This window comes from Ictidomys tridecemlineatus, chromosome 4, assembly GCF_052094955.1.
Source record: "Ictidomys tridecemlineatus isolate mIctTri1 chromosome 4, mIctTri1.hap1, whole genome shotgun sequence".
NCBI classification, from domain to species: Eukaryota; Metazoa; Chordata; class Mammalia; order Rodentia; family Sciuridae; genus Ictidomys; species Ictidomys tridecemlineatus.
The window spans coordinates 201,938,725-201,960,405 of record NC_135480.1 but is presented as its reverse complement, the minus strand read 5'-3'; the positions used below and the strand labels follow the sequence as shown (position 1 = coordinate 201,960,405).

The 21,681-nt window shown below is 53.7% G+C and overlaps 1 protein-coding gene and 1 long non-coding RNA gene across 3 annotated transcripts in view; one reads left to right on the top strand and one right to left on the bottom strand.

The window, feature by feature from the left end:
- Lmx1b (LIM homeobox transcription factor 1 beta) overlaps nt 1–5,358 on the bottom strand; it is a 74,326-nt gene extending 68,968 nt beyond the window's left edge. Inside the window, exons 1-2 of one of the 2 annotated variants that reach the window (XM_040286334.2) lie at nt 5,121–5,358; nt 4,121–4,307 (exon numbers count right to left, since the gene is read on the bottom strand). In XM_040286334.2, the coding sequence (XP_040142268.1) occupies nt 4,121–4,307; nt 5,121–5,259 (326 nt within the window). In that variant the 5' untranslated portion in view covers nt 5,260–5,358. The remainder of the gene's footprint in view (nt 1–4,120; nt 4,308–5,120) is intronic. The other variant, XM_005320974.5, reaches the window with a different exon arrangement.
- Nucleotides 5,359–5,685: 327 nt separating this feature from the next.
- On the top strand, nt 5,686–20,582 carry LOC120889903 (uncharacterized). The gene is made up of 3 exons (XR_005734112.2): nt 5,686–6,280; nt 16,616–16,799; nt 17,199–20,582. It is a non-coding gene; the product is annotated as an uncharacterized LOC120889903 (long non-coding RNA).
- Nucleotides 20,583–21,681: the final 1,099 nt, after the last annotated feature.

Here is a 21,681-nt window from a genome sequence, read left to right as displayed (position 1 = left end):
GAAGGGAGGGTGGCCAGTCACAGCGGTGAAGAATACCTTCTCCTAGCAGCGGTGACTGCAGCCTCAGGATTGCCGCCCTGTAGCCCCTGCCCACAGCCCAGGCACCTGGGTTAAATGCAGAGTGCTTTACCCCAGACTTAGGCTGGCAGACCTCCCCCTGGAGGGTCCCTCCTCCTTGGGCCCCCAGGGAGAGCACCCGGCAGGTCTTTTTGTCCGCCAAGCCTTGGCTCCTCCTTCCAAGCCCCTTGGTGTCTAAGACCCTCTCTCCCGGCTGTGCACAGGGGTTGTCTGCGGTCCTGAGTTGGTCCTGTGGGGGACCATGCTGGCTGGGGTGCCCGCCGGGAACGGTGAGCGGGCCCCCTACAGTAAGGCGGCGGGAGGCCTCCAAACTGGGAAAGGCAGCGGCCAGAAAAAGCTGGCGTCTGGCTTTGTTCCCCGAGTGCCACACCGGCACGCTGCCTCCCAGGAAGGCCCTTCCCGGTGTGAGGAAAGGAATGTGCCTGGAAGAGCGGTAGGGCCGGGAGCACCGCAGCTGGGGGATTGGGAAAGCCACCCCAGGACTCAAAGGCTTTGGGTGAAACCCAGACAAGGCCCTGATGCCCCTTTCTGTCGCGTGGTGTGGGGGCACCCCACTTGGGCAGGCGAGCCCAAGGGCACCCTGGCGGGCTCCGCCCGGTCAGCAGAGCTGCTGGAGGCTCGGTGCCCGTGCAGGCCCCGCCGCGGAAGCCCCGCGAGCCTCAGCCGCCGCCGGGGTGGAGCCCCGCGTCCCTCCGCGCACAAAGGCTTCTGCTCGCGCACCGACGAGGCTGGGTCGCCAGACCTGGGAGCTGTATTACAAGCGATTAGACTCCATTTTGTGACAGATTTTTGGACTCTCCCACCGACCCTCCCCCCTTCCGGAGCCTCCTCCAGGAATTCGCCACCTCCTCAGGATAGAAAGCCTTTCCAGACAGCGACAGGCGGCAAGAAAGGAGAGTTACATAATTCTATCTGGTCAAGGAAAAAAATGTTGGTGGTGGGGGGATGTTGTCATTTTTGTCTTTTCTGAACCTTCTCCCGTGGAGGACGCGGAGAGGTGTTGGCGATCATGCGGAGGCCGGGTTCCTCCCCGTTCTAACCGGGGTTTTTTTTTTTGTTCAAAAAAGGCTGAAGCTGGTTTTTGTTTGTTTTGTTTTATTATTAGAAGGAGCCCCCAAAAAACACTCAGGGAGAAAAAGGAGACTTTTCGAGTTACGAGTGAAAATGCCCAAACTGCGCAGCCGCAATGTGCTTTGCTCAACTAGGCCGGATGAGAGGATTTTATCAAATGCTACTAAATGTGCCCAAACGTCCATTAATCACCCCCATGGTGCGTAAAATAACTTTGCGCGTCTGGGTGCCCGGGATCTTTGAGAACAAATCGAAAGGAGGAACACACACTTAACTAGAAATGGCAACCTCTTTCTTTCTAAGGACGAAAGAACTCTGCAGCTCCTCGCACCCAGGCGAGGACGAGGACGCAGTTTTTCAAAAGTTGGGGCGGCTTGGGGGAGTGTTAATTTCCCCCTACTGCTGACGCAAAGGCTCAACAAAATGAAGAAGGCACGTTTCTGAGCCCACTTGCCTGGATTCCCGTCTGAAAAGCATTTGCGCACAGATGAAATAAATATGCATCTGCGATTCTCAAAGAAAAAAAAGAAATCGAGAATAAAAATATTTTTATTGTGTATAGAGCACTGCTTTCTTGTGAGCTCTCTCCTGCTTGGCTGCGCTTGCTCTCCCTGGTAAATGCTGTCTCCAGACTCGCTGGGGGATTTGCGCCCAAGATTGTCTTGATAACCCCCACGCAGCCACCCCGCCCCAGCACAGCCTCGGCCTGCCAGGCCTAGTGCAGATCCCTAATTGGCATTATCGGAAGAAAGAGGAAGACGTAGGAGGGGACTATGAGCAAAGAGAATAATGCCAACCCCTCCCTCCCCCAGGCTTCAGCCTCACAGGACCCAGAACGGCACTGGGACCTGAGATTTCCTCCTGGACAAAATTCATTCCCAACACATGGGACTGCACTGAAGAAGCAGGCTCTTAGGGGACTTTTTTCTTTTCTTTCAAAAATAAATATACATTGGACAAAGCAGTTGCAAATGTTTTATGTTTAATTGTTTTGTAAAATGAGGGGGTTAGTCGGCTGGCTCCACTCTAAGGGAATATTCAGCTCAAATGTGACTCCGGTTCTGTGCCCACAGAACTAGGGAGCATGCTTGCTTTCTTTTGAAGAGAAGCCCTATCATAATTATAGGAATAAATACATACAAGAGGTTGGAAAGAGTCTTTCCAATATGTTAAAAAAAAATTTAAACCATGCAAATGTTTCAGAGGCCCATTTTTACCTTCCCCAGCCTCCTGGCCCCACATGTTGAGTTGCTGAAGCCAGTGGCTGAACTGGGTGCAAGTGGCATTGCCAGAGCCAAGTTCAGGGTTAGGTAAGCAGAGCAAGGCCAGGGAACAGGGTGTGGGTGTGTTGGAGGCTGGGGCACCCTGTGGAGGTGGTCTCTGGGCCAGCCCAGAGCCCCCAACCACATCTACTTCATTTTATTTGTGCTACTCTATGCGCGACTTCGGGTGAAATTAGTGGTGGCCCTTCCCTCTCCCAGAACTAGAATCATATCAGTCCAGGGCACCATACAGCAAAGACCTGACCAATGGCCCTGGGCTTAAGTCTGAGTTGCTCCATACAAAGGAAGAGGCCTCAGTTGTATTTCTGTAGAATCTGCAAAAGAGCTGATTCTCTCTACCAACCCCAATTCCTACCCACAGAGCCCTCAGTGAACAGGAGCAAGGAGCCAAAAGCAGCTCCTGCCCATTCCCCAGAGCAGGGGACCCAGTCAGTGCCTTTATGGTAGGACCTGTTCCCTCTATAGGACTCTGGTGTGCAGTCCCACTATTTCCAGGCCTCAGTCAGGCAGTTAGGATGCTCCCCTCCCCATCAGGCTCTGGATTTTGGGACAATCCTTGGGCAGAGTAGGAAGTCTACACTCAGCACTAGGTACAGGCAGCCCAGCCTCTCCAAGAGGCTTGGGCACTCACAGCCCTGTCTGAGCACCTGAGCAACCTACCCACCCTGCAGCTCATGCAAGACGGCTTTCTGGGCACCCACTAAAAGTTCTCCCAGGAACCCACATCTCTCTGCAATACCATTCTGGGGGCCCCCACAGCTCTCATGATTCTTGCTCCTCACTTTCCCCTTTTCAATTGTACTGCCAGGCACAAAACCCAGCAGGTCAAAAGAAAAGGCCTGTCTATACTCTCTGTCCCTGGCCTCTTGCCATATAAATCCAGTCACAGGTAAACACAAAGTCAGTAGATGGGGCTCAAGCCACTCTGGCTTAAATCTGAGGTTTGGACAATACCAGGACAGAGCCGGCCACCACTTTCCAACACACACTGTAAGAAAAATGACCATCAGGGAACTGCTGATTTGGTCAGTTCCTCACCCTAACTGGACTGCAGCTTGCTACCTCTTGAGATCTTCTTCCTAGACTACTTCTCTAGCCAAGGGATGGGGAGAAGCAAAACTCCCGCATGGAACGGTTTGCAGAAGATGGACACCATTTCTCTCCATCAGGGACAAAAAGTACAACAGGAGCCTAGCAGGACCCGTACGGGGACTGCTAAGGCAGCTCAGTGGCCAGTACACCACATTCCTGCTCCAGAAATCCCAAATCCCCACACACAGGGCTGGGTAGCACACCAACAGGCTTGGCTCCAAAAGCACTGCCTTCCTTTGAAATGCAATTCCTGGTCCCCAATTCAGGCTTCAGGGGGACCAGGCCCCTTCCCTGGACTCGGGCATGAATGCGCCAGTCCACCTAGGGCCTTGTCTTGTACCCCACCTCAGCGGCTCAGCACAGGTTTCCGGGACAAACTGATGACATCTAAGGGCCACCGCACCAGTTCGGGCCGGTGGGGATGGTCCACCACAGCCCCCAGACACGCAGCCTGCAGAGCCCTCGGAGCCCTCGCAGCTACTGGGCCTAGTGGAGCGCACAGCCGGGAGGGCGGTCGCGGGCCCTGCCCGGCAGGGGGCCGGCCGGGCTCGAGTGCCGGGCGGCGGCGGGGAAGGAGGAGGACGAGAGGCGCTTACTGTTGGTAGTCTTGTTTGCAGTACAGTTTCCGATCCCGGAAGTAGCAGCTGGTGGTGAGGGCTTGCTGACACGCCGCGCACTGCAAACACTCCTCGTGCCAGGACGACTCGTTGACTCGCATCAGGAAGCGGTCGGAGATGGGCCGCTGGCAGCCCTCGCAGACGGCGGGATGCGGGCAGTCGGAGCCTGCAGCGCACAGGGCGAGAGCCGGGCCGTCAGCGCAGCCCGGCCCAACCCCGGCGTCCCGGTCGCGCGGTGCCCACAGCCCTCCGCTTCGAGGGCGACGGCGACCCGGGAGCGCCGCTCGTTGCCTGCGGTCTCCCAGCCGCCGAGCCAGGGTTCTGGCAGCCTCAGCCTGTGAGTCCCAGTCCTTGGGCTCCGGCGCAAAGAGGCCGTGGGCCTCGAGCCTTGGCTCGGCGCTGCGCTCTCCTCTTTTCCGGAGATTCAGCGCTTGGTGTTAATATAAGCGAGAAGGAGCACGATGCAGGGTGCCCGGCTGCGACTGAGACAGGCGAGGTGAGGTTGGGGTGCACGCAGGCTGACACGCCCCACGGTGGCTTCGTGATCTTCTGTCCCCAATCTACCCCAAACCTGTGGTTTAGATGACCCACGGGACATTTTTCTTCTAGAAGCTCCCCCTCCTCGGGCGACCTGACACCTCTCCCAGGCTCGCCAAGGTGACTACTTGGGTCCTCCATCACCCGTGTCACCAGCTGCCTACCCTTGCCGGGAGTAGTAGCTCTAGAACCTAGGCCCAAGGAGGATGGTGGGTGGAGGCTGGAACTGCCCTGTCCTGTCTCCTGAGTGATGTCCCTGCACACTTCTGTCCCTCGTACTTGTTGCCCCTCTGGTATCACTCCGGGAGTCCTGTCCTTGTACCTCCTCCCTATGTCGGTACACCTATTTCCTTCATCTGTTGGCCAGGACGCCTGTGTGCACCGCGGACGACGCCCCTGTCCCCTGCCCATAACCACTCAGGCGCTATGACCCCGCACTCACCCAGCAGCACCCCCAGAGTGGCGGGCCCGGGGCGCAGGGCGTGCTCCTCCATTTTGATGCCGTCCAACATCTTGGCGCAGTCCGTCTGCCCGCGAGGAAAACACCTCTCCAGCGACTCGGGACCTGTTGCTATATCCATGGGACGCCGGGCGCGCTGCGGACCCCGCCGGCCGGGCTGCTCGCTCGCCCGCCCGCCGGTCCGCCGCTCGCCGCGGCCCTGGAGCCGGGGAGGCGCGGCCCCCGCGGGGCTGGGGCTGCGGCTGGGGCCGCCCGCTGCCCCAGGCGAGCGTGGAGCGGCGGCGCGTTGGCCCCGGGCCCCGGCGTCGTGCGGGCGGGCCGGGGCGGCTGCAGCCCGCGCCGCGCTCTCCCGGGCACTCTCAACCACGCGCGCCGGCTCCTCTGTCACCTGCTTGTCAGCCCCGGAGCCCGGCTGCGGCGGCGGCGGCAGACGGAGCCGCGGGGAGGAGGCGGCGGCCGCCGCGGCGGCCGCGGCGGGCGGGGGAGGGGGCGGGGGTGCAGGGGCGGCCCCGCGGGCTGGGGGGGAGCGGGCGGCGCAGCGGGGTCCCGGGCGGGGCGCAGCGGGCCGCGGGGCTCCGGGCGCGCTCCCCGCACTACTCCAGTGCCATGGTGCGCCCGAGGAGCGGCTCGGTTTAGAGCTGGGGCTGGCGGCGGAGGGATACTCCGGCCGGGAGCCGCCTCACCCCTCCTCAAACTTCCTGACATTTGAACTCATTGGTGCGCCTCGTATCCCTGCGCCGGGATGAGCCGGCGGCTCCACGTCAAATAGTGCCGTCGCCGCCCCCCCGCGGGAGGGCTCCCCGCGCCCCCAGTCAGTGTCCCGCGCTGCGCCTGGCCCCGAGCTCCGGCCCCGGCTTCCCTGTCCGTCCGGTCGCCCTGATGGTCCCTCGAAGAGAATTGGGTCGCCTTTGAAACAATCCTCTGCCCCACCTCCTTGGAAAATTGATTTGGGAGTTGGGAAATGGAGGCTTTCTTTTTTTCTTCCTTTCCTTCTTTATTATTAATATTTTGTAAAGCTTCAGTGCTAAGAGGAGTGGCCCCGAGCAAGGCCAGACTGCGCGGACGGCGGGGAGCGCAGCGGCTCCTCCCGGGTACGGCGCCAGCCGGCAGCGGCCGCCCGGGGACTCCGACGGTCGGCAGAGGTAGGTCGCAGGGGCTAAGCTGGCGTCTCCTGGGCGGCGGCGGGTGCCCACACACCTCGGTTCGCTGAGAGGGCTGGCTGCCGGGATTGAAGGACCGAGGCGAGCAGAAGAAGACTGCTGGCTTCGGCCTCGCCTAAGGGAGGCCCGGCCCTGGGAGGGAGCGGGGACCGGGTTTCGGGTGGGGAGTCGAGAAAGCTTCATGCTGGCAGAGATCGGATGGAGGAGCGAGCCGAAGGAGGGATTGGGGCCCCGAGATCGAGAATGCAGGACATTGGGTAGGCGAGGAAGGTCAGGCCCGGGTTCAGGCGAAGAGTTTAGATGATGATTGAGGATGGGAAAGGGGACGAGGGCAGGGGCGGGGACCCTGGGCTGGAGCTGGGCCTCCACGCAGGGTTTGGCGTAAGATGCGGGTAGGGAGTGGTGGCCCCAAGGTCTAGAGATAAAGGCACGGGATGACTTGTGTTCGGTCACCCCAAGGAAATCAGGTTGGACACTGAGAGAAGCACCCTTTGGCGACAGCCGAGGATCCCAGTTAGGAGTCGGTAGGCTGGGCAGGTCAGGGACAGTGTCCTGGCCAGCACCGGCCAAGTGGGCCTAGACATCTCCTAGCGAAAGCCCGGCTAGACCTAGCTGACGACTCCCGCGCCCGTCGGGCCTGGCACCGGCTCTGGACTCAGGAGGTCAATGCGTCGGGCCACAGGGCGTCATGCTCGGGCTGTGGCCCCTGGGTCCTCCCCAACGCATTGCTAGTCCAGGGACAGTAGGGCTGGTGCAGCCCTGAGGCAGGCGCGGGCTGCTGGGTGAGCCGCTGCAGGGCTGCCCGAGCCCCTCCCGGAGAGGAGCAGCGGCGCGGAGCGGGGCGGGGGCGGAGGGCATGGGGGGCGGGTCCCCTGACCCCGCTGGAGGCGAGAGGGCGGATCGGATTTGGAACCTGCGGGAGGCTTGGTCAGAAGTGGCCCCTTGTGCCGCGGGGCCCCGCGGAGGGGCCCGGCTTTGTCAAGGATTAGGAGCTCCCACCCCAGTACCTGTGTGTGTGTTGGTGGGTATCTCTGTGTGTGTGTGTGTGAGTCGGCACTCTCCCCTGAGGTTCTTGCGTACTTGTGCACCCGTTTCTCTGCGCACATATTTTTGTATCCTTGCCACTTTTCGGGATCCAAAAGTGTGAATCCGACTCTGATTACACTAGATCCTTATGTGTGTGTGTGTGGGATCTATAGATCCTTTCATGCTTCTGAGTCTTAGGTGCTTTGGTACGTCTTTGTTGGTGTCCCTGTGTGTCTGTGTCACTCTATGTGGGTGCCTACGTCTTTGTGTGTGTCTCAGCCCCTGTATTGTGTATGGAAGGTTTTTCTGCTTATGTGTATCTTCATGTCACATGTGTGCGCCTAACTCCGAGTTCCTGAATGATTCTGTCTCCCAGAGGGCTGTGTGTGAGTGTGTGTGTGTGTGTGTGTGTGTGTGTGTGTGTGTGTGGCTTTGTGTCTCTCTATATGTCTCGGCATCTTTGTGTGTCTGTATCCTGGAGGATGCAGGAGTAGATGTTCAGTGTACAACTGGCCCCCTCTGCACGTCTTCTCCCGCACACGCCCTTGGTCCCTTGTCTTTGCTTAATCTTTGAAACCCCAGGTCATGAGCCCCGAGGTTGGCCTGAGCCTGGGCGGTCTCCTTCGGACATCTGAGCCTGGGCGCTCCACTGCCGGGAGAAGCCTGGCAAACTAGACTCCAGCACGCAGAGCCTGCAGGCGCGGATCCCCGCCGCGGGGCGGGCGGGTGGACTGGGCGCATTCTGCCCTCTGCTGGCCATGGTTTGTCCCTGCAACGCTGCTGGGCGACCGCCTGTTGGCCTTGTTCCAGGACCAGAGCCAGACCCTGGCCCTCTCCAGGGCGCACAGAGAGCCCTCTCCTGTTATAGGCCCTGGCCCTTCGACTCCCGGCGCAATGTTCCACCCCCCTCCTGTTTCCCGTTCTCTATCACACCGTCCCGTTCCCTGCCCTTCCCCTCCACACCTCTCCTGTGCACCCACTCTGCCCCCCACTGCTGAATGGAAGCTTTTCAGGCTTCCTTGTCCCTCTGGCTGGCGATTGTTCAGGGGCTCCTCATGGCGCCTGAAAGCAGGGTTTCACTGAAGTACCCCTGATAGTCTCTGCCGCAGCCGGGCGCATAGATTCTTGGCTTTTCTCTCAGCGTCCCTGTTGTAATCACAGCCCACGCCACCAGCGGCCACTTGGGACAGGCTGCCAGCGCCTGCAACTGGGTGAAGCCAGGCTGCCTTCTCTGGCCCTTCTCTGTTCAGTGTACAACCTGGCCCCCCCTGCACGTCTTCTCTCGAGGTGGCCTCTTCACCCCCATGCACTTCCTGTAGGCCCTGTTCCTTGCCCCTTGTCCCTCTCTCTGTGTTCCCCATCACCCCAGTTGAGGTGGCCCTCCGGGTCCTGTGCTTACCGCCCCCTGAGGCCCCAGGTCTCTCTCCCGAGCACCACCAGAGCTCCTGTGCCTCCGGATCACTGCCCCTGCCCAAGAACAAGGCGGCCGCATAGGGCCTAGGCCCAGAACCAGCTCCTGCTGTTGGGAGCCAAGCCACACCTGGCTCCGCCTGACCAGCCCTGAGCTCTTGCGAACTGGCGGATTCCACCCCGGTGCCCTGTGACCCACCGCACCAGTGGCCCCTGGCACCACCTCGTGCTGTCAGACCAGACCGGGATGCTCTCTGGCTTGGACTTCAGCGGCAGAACCAGCTGGGGATTATCTCCAAAACTGAATCAGCGACTTGAAATCGCTCTTGAGAAACAAGAAGGCTGGGAAGGAGACTGGTCTCTTCCCAGTCTGCAAGACACCTCCTCCCCACGGAGCCCTGCCCTGTTCCCCTGGCTCCTCTTCTTAATTCCTCACACACTTCCTCGCAACCCGCGTACTGCGAGCGTACTGCGAGCTAGGAGGCAGCGGCTGGTAGGGCTTTCCCCAGGGAGCCGGACCCAGGCTGTCGTGATTTCGGCGCGGTATCGTGATTCTGACCAGAGCCCAGAGCGGAGCCAGAGGACCCTCCCACGTAAAGTCCCAGCACCTCGGCTGGAGGCATGCGGATGGGCGGGGATGGAGCAGGAGCTTCTAGTTTCTGCCCTCAGGGGACAGCCAGGGCCACCGGATTGTCCTGGCTGCCGGGCACCTTTGGTTGTTTGGGAGAGCCGCAGCTCCGCAGGGGCCAGGTTAGGAGTGCTAGTCCGGGGATTTGACCCACAAGGGAGGGTGCTGGAAGTGCAGTGAGGACCCCTCAGCTGCTGGGAATTTCTGAGCTAGCTGCAAAGGAGCTCCCCTGTAGATCCCAGCTGAGCTTGACCCGGCCATGGGGGTCGGGTCTGGCAGCATAAAGTAACATTGTCCTGGCTTTCCCACAGCCCAGTGAAGGGTCCCTGGTCTTCCTGTCTTCCCTGTGAGGATGGTAGGGCCCCGGGGACCCTGAGCCCAGGCGGAGGGCCATAGGACCGAGTGACTGGGAAGCCTCTGAGAGGGTCTTTCCGCCCCAGGACTGGGGCTGGGTCTCACCTTCCCTGCTGGAGTGTGGGGAAAGGGTAGCAGGGAGACAGGAACTCACTGGTGAGGCAGTGTGGCCCTGAATGCCGAGTGTGTGCCCAGTGTGGGCCGTGTCCAGCCCAGCCAAGTCCCTCTGCCCTCCTGGCAGGGCGCCCCCACCCTCCAGTCACAGACCCAGGACTTTTCAACACAAGGTCAGACTCATTAGTCATGGGATTCTTCCTCCGTGTCAGATCAATCTCCCTGGCCCCCACGTTCAGAGAATGACTGCCCTGGCTGGGTGGCCCAGGGCTGAGGCCTCCCTCTGACCAGGCAGTGGTTAGGTGTGTTCAGGAACGGCTCTCAGGAAGTCCTCGATGTGGAATCTCTGAAAAGGTTCACACCTCTGTGCCTCAGGGCTCTCCTCTGTAAAATGGGCATAATGATAACATCTCTCCCATAGAGTAGCTGAGAGGATGAAGTATAAGGACTTGCCCAGGGCCCAGCCATAAATATTTGGTGAATAATTGGAGGGATGGGGATTCTTGCTTAAAAAGGGGGGGGGTGCTTAAGAAAATCACAACTGCCCCCACCTCCTACAGCTAGGGCCTTAGGACAGACCTGACCTAAGCTCAACCATGTTCCTTCCTTCAGGGCAGGTGAAGCCCAGATGCAGGCCGAGCACAGGACACACCCAACCACCACCAGCAGCAGCAGTGCCCAGGCCCCCAGCACAAGCAGCTCAGCCTCCTCCCCTCGTCCCACCCTGGAAAGATTCTCTGGGAAAGATTAGAATCAGGGGCTTCAGCCCATTGCATTGAGAGCACAGTGTGGGACTCTCAAAGTGTCACTTATAGTTATTTTTAGCAGGCTCTTTCCTCAAGAATCTATGGATTTCTTGCCAAATGGATGGGCTGGGTTATTTCAGCAACCCACTAGAACCAGGGGCTTCCCCAGCAGAGGACCTGAGCCAGAACAAAGAGAAGCCAAGGACCGTATTTGGAGCCATAAAAGCCCCATTAGGACGCTAAGAATAACTCACAGAAAGACATTTTATATGAATTGGACACAAATTCACAAAAACCAGAGCGTTCATTTGTCTCCACCCCAAGGGGTCTATAGCTGGGGCGGGGGTGGGGGGGTGGGGTTCTGGGCGTGAGGGGGGCCAGTGCCCGTCCTATTTGATCTTTATCTTAAATCCACTTCAAAAAGCTGTGGCGAGGCGGAGTTGGAGGTTCACCCCTTCCTGTAATTATTTGGTGTCTAGTAAAGTTTTTATGAGTGTCTGTGCAAATAAATGGATCTGATGTGCATTTGTTTTGGCGAGCGCCGCTTGACGTAGGAGGTGCATGCAGCTTCAGAAAAGAGAGGCTGACGGTGAAAACAGAAATAAAACCCAGCCCTCCAGGTCAGGCAGAGGAGTGGAGCTGTGCAGTCCCACTGTGTGCCACCATCCCTCGGGCCCAGGGGCTCAAGGGTCCCCAGGATGCTGCAGATCGAGGGTGTAGCCCTTGGGTTTGTGGCTTGGGGTGATCAGGGCTGGGAGTCCGGGTTGGTGGAATCCAGATTTGGAAACAGAACCAGGCCTGCCTTCTGGTGTCCACTGGGTATTCTTCATAAAGTGAAATTAACAGATAAGGGTGAGGCTTTTTTTGTGTGTGTGTGTGTGTGTGGTGGGGGGGCAGGTGTCACATTATCATTTAAATGGCAGAATATGCCTATGTCTTTCAATGTGAACTCAGCACACCTTTTGGGAGGCAGAGGTGAGGTCAGATGCGTCCACTGTCCAGCCCACTCCCTTGTCAGGCCAGGATGGCATTCTTTCCCTGTGGCTTGGAAAGTAGGGGACTGCCCACTAAGAGAGAGGAGTCAGCCCCAAGGGTCAGGGTAGAGCACTGTGCCCTGCTCGGTGTCTGAAGGTGGTCCGGGGCCAGGATGCAGCCCACAGGTGTGAACAGGTGGGACCCACCCACACCGTCTCCTGGTCCTGCCGTCTTGATTTATTTGTTTTACAATAATCTGAGCATCTTCTTGGTGTATAATATGCATGTAGGAAAATACACAAAGTTAAAATGACCCCACGTCAGCAAGCCCCAGATTAAGAGAGAGAAGGTTTTCGGCGCCCCAGAATCCCACCACATACCCCGCTCACTACCCACCCTCACCACCAAGGAAACCGTGATTGGGCCTCTGTCAGTAGACATGGGTTTTGCCTGGTTTTGAATTTTCCAGTCTGAACTCTTTCCCATACTTCAATCATGGCATTTTGCATGAAAAATTGAAATTTTCTCCTGAATAGTCAGGGATCTGATGAGTTTGGACCTTCATTTCCAGCAAGGTACAGATAACCTAGAGCAGAATTATGCCCCCCGCCCCGCCCCGCTCACAGCCCCACCCCACCCAAGCTGGAAACCCTCCCTGTTCCTGCGTCTTGCCAGGAGGCATTTGTGTTGGTAACTCCAGCTGTAAACCTGTGGCTACTTCCCTCATCTTTAATTTGTCCCCCAAAGGAGTCATTGTACGTACACTAGGGAGTGCATCCGGAATCTCCCGTCATCTCAGTCCCTCCATCAGCATCAAGTGCCCTCTGAGGTAAAGATCAGGAGACTTTGTAACAGGTGAGGAAAGCAGCACCTCAGAGAGGTGAAGTCACTTGCTCAGGGTCACACAGCATTCTGAGTGTCAGATTCTGCATTTGAAACCAATTGGCCTAAATCTAAACCCCAGGCTCTTGTCACTTCCCCACATGACTCCCCTGGGCATCCAGGCCCAGGCGCCAACAGTCCCCTCCTGCCTCCTTCCAGCAGGGAGGAAGCTGGACTTTTTCCAAAGGAAACGCTGGGAAACACAAAACCCCAAACAGAAAACAGGGCAGGGATGGTTCCCAGGCCCCGGCTGCCTAAGGGGTGATGCAAGTCTAGTCGCGGCTGGGCTGGTCTGAACTGGTGTGGCCTCCCCAGATGCATCAAGGGAGGGTGGCAGCGTGCCACTTGCTGAGTGTCCACCACATGTCAGGCACTTCATAGATGTCATTCCTGGTACTCAGAATGTGCCTGTGGGGTGGGTAGTTAGCCCCATTTTACAGATGAAGAAACTGAGGTTCAGAGAGGTAGATGTCCTGCCGTGGTCCACAGGTCCCTGAGTGGCTAGGTTGGATCTTGAATGAACCGAGGATGACTTCCTGCTCTTTGCCACCCTGGTCCCACCCTTGTCCTTCGCTCAGTCCCCTTATCTGAACCACCTCCACACCCCTGTTTTATGGGAGGAATGGCCAGATGCTTCCTCTTGGGTCTCAGAGATTCTGGGGTCTGGCTGGCCTGGCTTGAGGCCAAGTTGCAGGAGCCACTTGGTAATTCTCACGGCCTCGGTTTCCCCAGCTGGAAAGTGGGGGTGATTTTACTACTTCTGTTACTATTGGGGGGTTCAGCAAGGCCTGTGGTCTTTTGAATCTGGAAGAACAGTCAGTACCTAATAGAGGATGTGCAAAGGTTCTGAGGCTGGAAAGAACTGGATCCGCTGCAGGTCTGTGTGGCTGGGTCATTGCCAGGCTGCAGCGGGGCTGCAGGTCCGGGCGGGAGTCTGACCACAGGGCCCTGGAGGTCAGGTTGAGGGGAATGCCCTTGGGCAGGCAGTTTGTTTTCTAGGAAGATCTCTGTGGCTGTGCTGAGGGGTGAGACCTGAGGCGGGAGGCCAAGTGAGGAGGCCCTTGGGTTTCAATATCCCTTTTGTATGGAATGAGGCTGGGCGGTCCGCGGAGCAGACCTTATCCTCCAATTTCCCATAGAGGTTGTGTTTCCAGATTCAGGGTTTCATGTTACACAGAGTTATTCTTTCTGGAATGTGTCCCCCGAGCAACCCCGCTGGACCCTCTGTGGAAGGAGGGGCTCTTGTGAGGGCAAGATGCACATGTATGCAGAAAAGCACAGCCCCCAGCCCGGGCTCAGCAGTAGGGTCTGTCCCTGAACGGTCCAGCCTGGAGTTGGGACAGGCTGCAGACAACAACAGCGATAGTAAACCAAGTTTTACTGGGGACTTGCTCTACCCAGTCCTAGGTGAAGCCTCTGCCGTCAGTGACCTCACGGGACCCCAAGAGGACCCCGTGAGTAACTGTCATGGGGCCCATTACTGTACAGACAGGAAAAGCCTTGCCCAAGGCCACTGAGCAGCCGAGCTGCTGCCCTTGACCTGTCACCAGCCTCAGAAGCGGGTGTGAGGGGCTGTTGTGGAGCTCTGCACGATCCAGGCGTCCCGGCCACCATTCCCAGTGGGCAGAAAGCCAGGAAGTCCCACCGCCATGCCCGGCCTCCATCCGGCTGCAGACCACACCATCTTGCCTGGCAGTTCCCCCTGGAAGAGCCGGCCATCTGGGCTTTTCCAGACCCAGGAGCATCCTCCCCATGGCCTCTCCCTGGCCTCGTCTCTGCCTCCCTCCCCTTTGCTCTCCGTGGGCCTCGCCGAGCCTGCTTCTCATTTCAGCTTCTTGGAGTGGCTGTCCCCTAGCCGGGAGGCTGTCTCCACTCTCCCGGCTTCCTCCTGTTCATCCTGCCTGACTCCATGCAAATGTCACCTCCTCCCAGAAGCCTGAGGTCCACCTCTTCCACGTCCTCAGCCATCTCTCCTTCACGGTGAGAGGGGGTTCCCTGCCCCCTTCACCCCTCTGTCTCCAGGACTAAGCCAGGAAGGGTGAGGAAGGAGTGAGGACTCGGATCCAGGAAAGACTTGGGGGAAATTTCCCCTCCTTTGTATTCTGGCCGTGTGGTGACATTGACAGCAGCAGCGCAGAAAGGAGCCGGTGCGCTGGATGGGCCCAGCCCTCTACAGCGTCACTGAATCCTCATGACAGCCTTAGTGGAAGGGACTGCTACTGTGCCCGGGCTACAGACGGGGAGTTGTGGCTCACGAGAGTGGAAGCACATGCTCAGGGTCACAGAGGGACTGGCTGGTGGATCTGCGATTGGAGCCGTACCTCTCAGAGACCAGGCTCCTCCTCCATGCAGATGCACTTGTCCGTGGACGGTGACCAGATCTTTGCCAGCTGTCAAGGTCCCAGTGCTGTGCACGCCCCAGAGAGAAGCCTGCCGGGCGGGTTGACAGCATCCCTGCCTCGGGCCGCCACGTGGGCTGCCTAGTTGGGACCCAAATCCATTTGGGCTCCTATCAGTTGAGGGTCCTCTCAATTGGGGTCGGTGGCGCATGGCATGTGGCCCCTCCCCACCCTGCTCAGGCGGTTTAGAGCCAGGTTCTTGGAAGAAGGAGTGTTGAGAAGAAAATGCCACTCAAGCCACTGTTGACACCAAGAGGTGACAACAGAAAACATCGGAAGCACAACAGCCCGTCCTGCGCTGCTGTCCTTCTGTTTTGCAAAAGGAGCTTTCCAAAGCTTGTATTTCATTTATTTGTGTTTTTGGGGTGCTGGGGATTGAAACCAGGGCCTCATGCAGCTATGCGAGCGCTCTACCACTGAGCTACACCCCCAGCCAAGTTTGTTTATTTGTTTATATTAATATCAAAAAATTTTAAATATGGAAGATTTCAAACTTATATAAAAGGAAAATAATGTACCCACCACCCAGCTCTGTCACCCAATTGTTAAAATTGCCCAACAATTTTAACTCAGGTACAATCTAGTTTTACCTCTATCTTGGAACTCTAATTCTCTTATCCCAATAGAGGTTTTTTTTTTTTGTTGTTGTTGTTTTTTTTTTTTGTGTGTGTGTGTGTGTGTTTGCAGTGCCAGGGAAGGAAACCAGGGTCTCATATATGCCAGGCAAGTGCTCTACCATGGAGCTACATCCCCTGCTCCCAACAGATTATTTTAAACCAAATCCCAGACACTATAACATCTCATCTAAGACAATTTTGAAATATATTTTCAAAAGATAAGGAAATCTTTTTAAAAAAATAGCCATGGTATCATTATCATACCTGGAAAAATCATCATCAAACCTACCCAAGGTTTTAACTGTCTCAGATGCGTCCTGCACCTTCTGCAAGGTCTACGTATCTCCCCCGCCTCCCCCGCCCTGCAGTTCATCTATTGGAGAAACCCAATTGTTTGTCCTGCAGCCTTCTCCCCACCTGGATCTGCTGCCTGGATTCCTGTGGGGTCCTTTAACATGTGCGTCTGCCTCTGTATTTCCTGTAATTAGATCTAGAGACTTGATCAGATTCAGGTTCAATTTTTGGCAACGATTCTTCACAGGAGGCGCAGTGTCCTTCCGTCAGGAGCTCATAACGTCTTGGTGTGTGTGTGAGTGTGTGTGTGTGTGTGTGTGTGAAGTTAGCTGTGGCTGATGTTCATTGATGAGGTTTATTAATTCACTCAGGATCACACAATTTCATTTATTAGCTAGAATACTTGAAAAAAACAGCAATGTGTCCTTATTGACACTGTTTCTTTGCGGGGGGGGGGATACCGGGGACAGAACTCAGAGGTATTTAACCACTGAGCCATATCCCCAGCCCTTTTTATTTTTTTATTTTGAGAAGGCTAAGTTGCCTAGGGCCTCATGAAAGTAGCTGAGGCTGGCTGTAAACTTGGGATCCTCCTGCTTCAGCCTTCTGAGCCACTGGGATTACAGGCGTGCGTCATTTCTCAAAGGAGTCTCGGCTTCCTTGACTGAGGAATAGGGTGCAGAGACCACAGTTAGGTTTAAGCACCGTTTTCTGCTATCGGGTTGGTCATGGTCTCTGGGATTTTCAGTGAGGAGAGCGGGAAATGCACTGTTTACTCTGGCATTGGGGGTCGGACCCAGGGGTACTCTGTCACTCAACTGCATCCCCAGCCTTTTAATTTTTATTTATTGATTTTTAAAAATCTTGAACAGGTCTTGCTAAGCTGCTGAGGCTGGCCTTGAACTTGTGACTCTCTGACCTCACCCTCCCCAGTACTTGGGATCATAGATGTGCACCACTGTGCCTGGCTTGAAATAAATTAAAAAAAAAAAAAGATCAAATACATCATGAGTCCTGATTCCCAAACTGGGAAGCAACCCAGATGTCCTTCAACAGGTCAGTGGGTTAACTAACTGTGGTACACCCAGACAGTTCAACATTATTCAGCTCTAAAAAGAAATTGCCTTGAGTACATATTGCTGGGTGAAGAAGTCTATGAGTATGATTCCAATCATGGGATATTGTAGAAAAGGCAAAACTAGGGAGTAAAAAATCAGTGGACGTCGGGTGTTGGGAGGGAGGCAGGAGGGTGGAGCATGGGGGATCTTTAGAGTAATGAAACGATTCTGTGTGACACTACAGTAGTCCTCCCCTACGCTCCTAGTTTTAGTTACCCATGGTCATCTGTAGTTCAAAAATATTAAATTGAAACTTCTCCAAAATAAACAATTTTTTAAGTTTGAAATTGCATTCCATTCTGAGAAATCTCATATTTTCCTATTTTTTTCTCTCCAGGACATGAATCATCCCTGGGTCCAGTGTATCCACACGGTATATGCTACCCACTGGTTAGTCACTTAATCACCATTGTGATGATCAGATTCCCTGTCATGGCATTGCAGTGCTTGTGCTTGAATACTCTGTGCCACAATGCCTACTTCATTCACCACCCCCCTTCATCTTGTCACTAGCCATTGTCTCGTCACACATCATCACAAGAAGGGTGAGCACAGTAAAGATATTTTGAGAGACCACATTCATATCACTTTTATTACAGTCTGTTGTTCTGATTGTTCTACTTTATTATTAGTTATTACTGTTAATTTCTTATTGTGCCTAATTTATAAGTTATTCATTTACAAATTAAACTCTATCATAGGCATTCATATGGGGAAAATTATTTATACACACACACGTGCACATTTCAGTACTATCTGGAGTTTCGGGTATCTGCTGGGGCTCTTGAAATGTATCCCATGGATAAGGGGTCACTAGTGTATAAGGTAGATAAGTGTCCTTATGTATTTGTCAAAACCCATAGAAACACAGGGTTCACACTCAGGTAAAATTTAATTTCAGTTAATAGTAATGTATCAATATTGGCTCACATTGATGGAAGAAGTTAACAGTAGGGGAGAGGGAGGAGAAGGAATATATGGAAACTGTACTTTCTGTTCAATTTTTCTATAAACCTAAAACTGCTCAAAATATAAATGTATTGATTTATTTTTTTTTAGATCATGACGTCATAACAACACTTCTTACTTGAATTCAGGACTACAGTGTTTTTGTCTGACTTACATCTGTGTGTCCTTTGTCTTATGAGAAATGACCTTTCTTTTTGCTTCCATTTGCTGAGAGCCACTTAACATGCACAGCATGCTGAGCTAATACCAACCCCATCTCCTCATCCATGGGGGCAGCTCTAACAAAATACCTTAGGCTGGGTAATTTGAAAGCAACAGAAGGTTATTGCTCACAGTTCTGGGGGCTTGGCAGTTCAAGATCAAGGCAGGAACAGGTTTGTTATCTAGTGAGGTGCACGCAGGCTCTGCTTCCAAGATAGGGACTTCTAGCTGCCTGCGCGCATGGCGGAAGGGCAAAGGACAGCTACGCTCCCTCAAGCCTCTTATGGAAGACCATCGATCAGGTTCCTGAGGAAGGAGCAGCCCCCTGACCTGATCCCCTCTTAAAGGCCCCCCTCTTGACACCAGTTTGCAGATTAGCTTCCAACATGGATTTTAGTGGGACTGACACAAAATATTCAGGCCACTGCACACCAACGGTACTAACCTTTTTTTTTTTTTCCTTGCAGCTGAGTCAAAATTCCTATTTCAAAATCACTTGGAGTAATTCTTCTCTATGGTGCTATGGTACCAACTTGCCAAAAGTTGGCTTTTTTTTTTTTTTTTTTTTAATTTCTTGGCCTGGGGATGTGGCTCAGTGGTAGGGTGCTTGCCCAGCATGGAGTTCAATCCCACTGCTACCAAAAAAAAAAAAAAAGTTTTTCAAATATTTCACTCATTTTATAATATGGTCTCCAAACAGCTTCTAAAAACAAGGAATATTATGTGTAGTCTTTCTGATCTTCTACCCTATTCCCTATTGGTACTGGGGATTGAACTCAGGGGCACTCAACCACTGAGCCACATCCCAGCCCTATTTTGTGTTTTATTTAGAGACAGGGTCTCACTGAGTTGCTTAGTGCCTTGCCTTTGTTGAGGCTGACTTTGAACTCGAGATCCTCCTGCTTCAGTCTCCAGAACCGATGGGATTACAGGTGTGCACTCCCGGCCCTTCCTCGAATTTTTATTGCTTCAAGATTTTGATTTATACTTAAATCCATTTTAAAGTTTAATAAATGCTTCTGTACTTCTTAGATAAAAGTGAGAATAATCTAGACATTCTTCTCCAAATTATAAACCAAATTTCCTTCTAGTTAAACTCCAGATATTTGCAGAGGAGAGCTGAACTCAGACTTTGTACATCATCATAATCTACCTCAATGTTTGTTTTGTGTGTGTGTGAGGGGTGCTGGAGATCGAACCCAGGGCTGTGTACATGTGAGGCAAGTGCTTCACTGCTGAGCTACACCCCAGCCCCAATCTACCCAATTTGAAATACATTATTTCTATTGTTACAAGAGTCTAGTATATATCCAGGTATCGTATAAAGGACTTGCTACACGTTAACCAAGTTTTCCAACAACACTGTGGGGGGGTATTACCCTCATGTTTTGCAGAAGGGGAAACTGGAGTCAAATAAGCTGGGATATGAACTCATCTATCCCAGGAACTGGGGTACAGAGGTGACCCAGAGGGTCCTGACTTCATGGAGTTCACATCTAGTGGGCTACTCATGCCTGGGCAGACAACTGTGGTCTAGGACTGTCTGTCTGTCTGTCCACCCACTGTACAAGGAGTTCCTCAAGGGAACCTGCGTCTGGTCCACTCTGATTGGCGGCCCAGCTCAGCAGAACTCAGTGTGTGTTTGTTGAATGAAAAAACAAATAAAGGAATTGGGAAGTTAAAAGGAAAACAGAACTCGAGGTGGTAATGGGAACCTTATGCTCCTTAGACTTGGAAACATTTGTAAAAATTATAATGACTTTTAAATTATGAATATAATGTACTTTGTTATAGAAAATTTGGTAAGTGTAGAAAATGAGAACATAAAAATAATCATAATACCGGCTTTCAGAGTTAGTCTTTTTGTTTATTCCTTTGGTCTTCCTTATATATGGCTAGTCTTTTCAAAAAGCATTTGGATCATATATATATGATATGCCGTTTGCATTTTTAAGAAGATCACTAACAATCTATCATGAACATTTTCCTAATTGAACATCCACTTAAGCCTAAGTGTCTACTTAGGGTTTGGATTTACTTTCACCAGTGATGTCATCCTTCACCGTATAAAATAATTATAAACTCAAGATTAAGGCTGCACTCGCAACAGGAAGAATATTCAGCAGCCCTGGAGACAGAGCTCTGTTTCTTCGCTCTGATTGCGTAACCCTTCCCCAGCAAATGCCAGGAAAATGTGGAGAGGACATTAGCCGGGGGGCATCTGCCGTCCTCAGCCCTTAAATACGGGGAGCTGCGTCCTCAGCACATCCACTTTCTTCCAGTTCTGATCTCCACAGGTGCCACCAGAATTCCCTCTTGTCTGCAGAGAGGAGCTGCTGCCGGGCAGGCAGCAGAACCTGAGACCTCAGCCTCAGCCCTGCTCCACTGAGATGGCTGTGTGACCTTGACCAGGAACTTGGCCCCTCTGCTGCAGTCCCTCATCTGTAACACAGGGCAGCAACTGTGCCCACCTCCCCGGGCAGCCGGGAGGAGTTCACAGCACAGTGCCTGACACGTGATAAGCCACCAATAAACTTAGCCGTTATTATCATTAACTGTGTTGGGACTCCCTCTCTCTCCTCCCAGCTGCCCTTGCCATTGCCGGTCTCAGAGCTGCTCTTGACACCTCGTCTTGAGGGAGGGACAACACGGGACTTGCAAAGTGCCTGCAGGCTGCCACCGTCTTGGCTGGAGGTGCTGGGCATGGCGTCTCAGGGATGCTCTAATCCAGTCCAGTTTAAGCAGCCGGGCACCACCAGCCCACTAAGGGGGGCTTCTGATTCTATTTTATTCCAAAATGAATCAAAATACTGTACAAATGATCATAGGAAACAGGTTCAAGCAGTTAATAAATGTATGTCTTTGGAGTTAGACAACGCAGGTTCAAGTCCTGGCCACCTCACTCTCTGTTGGACTTCGTTAGAAGTTATTTCCTATTTCTGAACTCTAGTTTCCTCACTAGCAAGTTGCAAATGATAATCGTGGTGGATGGTTTTATTTTATCCTCCTTCCAGGATCCATGAGCCTGATTTTATTTTGGCTTTGGGAGAACCAGCAGCCATCCAGTAGAGTAACTGGGCTTTTGCTTGAAGCTCATCTCTCCACGGCCTCACAGCTGCGGGGAGGTGAGCAGAGATCTTCAAGGACCCTCCACTCCCAAATGGAGCTGGATGTCCAAGGGTGGAGCTGCCAGGAGAACCCTCAGATTGGTGGACAAATTTCGGGCTCCTGCAGGAAGCCAATCCTGGTTTTCCATTGATATTAGCTAATTAATCCTTTCTCTTTGCTTAAGCCAGTTTGAGTTGAGTGTTTTGTTACTTTCAACTAAAATTATCATGCCTAAAAAAATGAGGAAGATTCAGTATCTCATCCAAAATGCTTGGGACCAAGCATTGGGTTTTTTTTTCTTTCCAGATTTTGCAATATTTGCATATATTTTACCCTAATCCCTAATCTGAAAACTCCAAATCCGAAATCTTTTGAGTGCCATGTCAACTCTCGAAAAGTTTTGGATTTGGGAACATTCCAGATTTCAGATTTTTGGAATAGAGATTTTCAATCTGTAGGATCTTCTCCCCAAATTGTTACCAGGATTCACTAAGGAAACATAAATAAAGCACTTGAACTGGTGATTAGCACAGAGTAAATGC